The following is a 4205-nucleotide window of genomic DNA, read 5'->3' on the forward strand; positions in this document are numbered from 1 at the left end:
TTTAAGTTCCGTCTTAACATCCCTAAATAAAAACAGGCAAGTGACCAGACATGACTTATCTTTCCCAGTGCTCTGAGTTGTAATAAAGGGACAAACAAGGAAAGTGATGGTCAGGACACCTAGCATCTTGTTCTGCATGTGACTTAGGGCATTACTGAGTTTTTATTCCTCATTTCTAAGTTGAGAGGATTGATGTAGAATATATAAAGTAACCCCCACCCAAGTTCTAGGATAACGATTAATCTATGAAGGATGAACATTAGAATGTATTCAGTGCTTGCTGTGTGCTAAACACTAAGCGAGGTGTTAAGCGAGACATCAGTTCTACTCTCAAGATGTGAAGAGTTACATGATAATAATTATCTGGTTTGTTTATTTTGTTTAACAATTTATTATTGACCACATCTTAAGCTTTATGGTTTTCTTACTGATTCCCCATAACCTCAAACAGTGAGTAGCATTTAGTGGATATTCAGTAAATGTTTGCCAAATGAATGAAAACTGAGCTAAAACTCCTCCATGTCATTGATTACAGACACCCCAGGGTAGCATGCTTCCTCACAGTTGCTATTTTTAAAGTTTTTTGTCCTGTGTATATGACTAGAGAGCAGTGCTATGGATGTTGCATCTCTGAGTTATTTCTTATTCAGTGGCCACCACTCATACCCTCACAGTAATTTCATTCATGATTTATGAAGAGAAGGGGTTGGAATCTGAAATCCTGAGCCAGTGATGTTTCCAGATTCCTGAAGACAATGATGATAAAACTACACATACTGCCTTCCGAGCACTCCCTGTGTGCTGGGTACTTTGCATCCCATTTCATCTAAGCAACCACCCAGGAAGGTGGATGCTATCATCAGTCTGACATTAGGGATGAGGTAACTGAGGCTTAGAGAACTGGCTGAAGATCACACAGCTGGTAAGTAGCAAGGGCAGGATTCGAACCTAGCATGTCTACCTGCAACAGGATAAACTAGAGCAATGATTCTCAAACTGTAGTGTGCATCAGAAAAATTACCTGGAGGACTCCATCCCCTGAGTTCATGATTCAGCAGGTCTGGACGGGGCCTGAGAGTTTGCATTTCTAACAAGTTCCCAGGTAACGCTGATGCTGCTGGCCCAGGACCCCACTTTGGGAATCACTATTTCAGAGGATTGTTGTGCAATAGAAACATAATATGAGTCACACGCGTCATTTTAAATTTTCTGGCAGCCACGCTATAAAAAAAGTAAAAGGAAACAAGTGAAATTAATTTTAATGTTATTTTATTTGACTCATTATGTCTAAAATGTTATCCTTTCAACATATAGTCAATATGACCATGATTAAAGACTTACTTTACATTCTTTTTTATTAGTCATCCAATGTGATATTTTATGCGTACAGCACATCTCAATTTGGGCTAGCCACGTGTCAGCTGCTCAGTAGCCACATGTCAGCTGCTCGGTAGCCACACGTGGCGAGTGGCTGCTGTACTGACGAGCACAGCGGTTACCTATTGGAATGACACATGTGAGGCCAAGAGGCAGAAACTGGAAATAACCTGGATTTTCAGATAATCGCCTGCACGGTCCTTTTCCCAGCCTTGAACTGCTTTGAGAAATGGGGCTGTACCCTCAGGCCAGCAGTGGAAGAGGCGTGTGGGAACCAAAAAGGATTCTGCACTCATAAAAGAGGTCATTCTTTAAGGGCTCTTGTGGTTTTTGGATACCAGGCGTGTGGCAGACTAGGTGATGGGGCTCCTCAGTGCAGCCTGGGGTGATGAGAAAACTTCAGGACCAGCATGCCACTTATGGGTACAGGGTTGGATTCTTATACAATGTCACCTCCCAAAGCACCAGCTTCAGGAATTATGTACCTGGGGTTCCCCAGGGAACCCTAGGCCATATGTCTAGGTTGATTTTTGCAGACTTAATCGTGGTGGGGAGAGAGCAGCGCAGATGACAGCGTGCTGATTCATAATGTTTCAGGAAGCCGGTCATGGTCAGAAGACCTCTCTGGGAACCGCTACCTCTCTGAGCATGTCAGGGAGGCAGGCGTGCATCGCCTCTCATTGCTGGCACCTTTACAAACTCGCATTTCTTTGTCTTTGCAGGTACTATGGATTATCTGTTTGGTTCCCTGATGTCATTAAACATCTGCAATCAGATGAATATGCATTACGAACTAGAAATGTGCCGAGAGAGAAATATGCCAATTTCAGTATTAACTTTACAATGGAAAATCAGATTCATACCGGAATGGAATACTACAATGGCAGGTCCGGAAACTTTGAAATAACTTAGTATGCTATCTGTTCACAAAAACTTATTTCTTACTAGCCTTCACTGCACTGAAATATGTATAGTATTTTAGTTTTGTTTTTTAATTTGTACATTTAGTCATTTCTGGCTGAATATGAATTCTTCCAAATGGGCGTTAAAGAAAAGGGATCTGTTACTTCACTTAAAACTACTTCTGAAGCTGAATTGCTTTGCATTTATTAAGTAGTGGGATTGACTGTTATGAAATGAAAATTTAGAGAGACCCCGGAGAAAAATGAAAAAAGTAAGTTACAGAAGGAAAGAATGAGGAGTATGATAAAATAAAATGGGTTATAAGGTTTTTTAATTCAGAGAAGAAATCTGAAGTGTAATTTGTTGCCTGTCTTCAATTCCTGAAAAAGGGGACCGTTTTTCAGAATTCCTTCTTTCTCCATGATGCTGAATCAAAAATTGAGGTTACATTGAGAGTTTCAATTAGAGAACAGGAATGATTCTCCAAAGTTGGGGCTTTGGAAATAAAGAATACGTTAGCAAAGGGTATTTTTGAGACTAGAACCTGGAATGCCTCTTGATGAGCACAGAGAACTGGCTCAAAAAGATTCTGGTTCATTCTTTCAGGAAAGCAAAGAATGGACAAGGTCATTATTTACATCTACTATTTGTTGTCTGAGCAAATCATCGTTGCTATGAGTTCCAGTAGTTTACATCATTCTTAGGAAATTGTCCTAATTTCAAAAATGATAAAAGTAAAAAGCTAAAATAATCAAAGTTTCCCAGGGCAAAAAACCAATTTGGAAAGAAAAAGAATTTGTGGGATGTTTATGGTTTGTAATTAAAATAGTCAAAGTTTCCCAGAGCAAAAAACCAATTTGGAAAGATGAAAAAGAATTTGTGGGATGTTTATGGTTTGTAATGAAAAGGAGAATTGCCAGCAGGAGATAATTGTTTGAACTGACAATTCAAGGAGGGGCCTAATCCTAATCCCAGCCACGTAGAACCACCTGCACTCTCCCATAGGACACCCCAACTCAGAGCTGCACTTGGTTCTCACAGAACCCGTAGAGTCAAGTGCTCTGTCATTCTAGATTGAAATTTACTTCGTTTATTTAAAAAAATACTCTTACTTGCCCTAGCTGGGTTATTTAATTCAGAGAAGAAATCTTCTAGGTTCGATTCCCGTCAAGGGCACCTTGGTTGCAGGCTCCTCCCCAGCCCAGGCCCTGGTCGAGGCTCGTGCAGGAGTTAACCAATCACTGTGTTTCTCTCACATTAATATTTCTCTCTGTCTTTTCCTCTTTCTTCACTGAGGATAAAAAAAACATTCTGTTACTCCATTAGAAATTTCTAGCATGTTTGTATTTCTGACAGTCTTATTTTTAATAATATTTGTTAAAATTCTAAGATGGGTATTCCATCATGACTAAGAAATATTTTACATTAGCAATATAATGATTAATAGTTTTAATAGTACGAAAATCCGTATAAAATATATATTTATTTTAGAAAGTGGTAGAATTTTTTTCCAAGGAAATTTGAAATACCACTAGCTAACTCATTTTTAAAAAAATAGCTTTCCTGTTCAGCATATAAATGGCACCTCTTTCTGCACTGATATGGAGTCCAAGGTAGACTGCCAGGAGACAGAGCAAGTTGTAGAATAACGTGTCTCATTTGCTAGCACTTTTCATAAAGAATGCTCCCGGAGAGCACCCAGAAACCTAACACAAAAGAACGGGGTGGTCCGAGAAGAGTTCGGAAAAAACTCACTTTTTCCCTTTTAAATGTTTGATTTTGTACCAGGTGTACTCTGTGTATATACTTCCCATTCAAAAAATTGTTTGCCCTTTCTAAATTCAGTTCCATTTCAGAAAAATTGATAATCTTAAAATGTCCCATTATTTACCTTCCTTTAAGTGGGTAAATTTACTGTTTAGATG

The 4205-nt window shown here is 39.1% G+C and overlaps 1 protein-coding gene across 1 annotated transcript in view; it reads left to right on the forward strand.

The window, feature by feature from the left end:
- The window catches only part of SV2C (synaptic vesicle glycoprotein 2C), a 148493-nt gene that overhangs the window by 124534 nt on the left and 19754 nt on the right, over positions 1 to 4205 (forward strand). The window contains exon 9 of the mRNA XM_006775452.2: positions 2100 to 2264. Within this exon, the coding sequence (XP_006775515.1) occupies positions 2100 to 2264 (165 nt within the window). The remainder of the gene's footprint in view (positions 1 to 2099; positions 2265 to 4205) is intronic.

Source organism: Myotis davidii, unplaced genomic scaffold, assembly GCF_000327345.1.
Source record: "Myotis davidii unplaced genomic scaffold, ASM32734v1 scaffold44, whole genome shotgun sequence".
Classification (NCBI taxonomy): Eukaryota; Metazoa; Chordata; class Mammalia; order Chiroptera; family Vespertilionidae; genus Myotis; species Myotis davidii.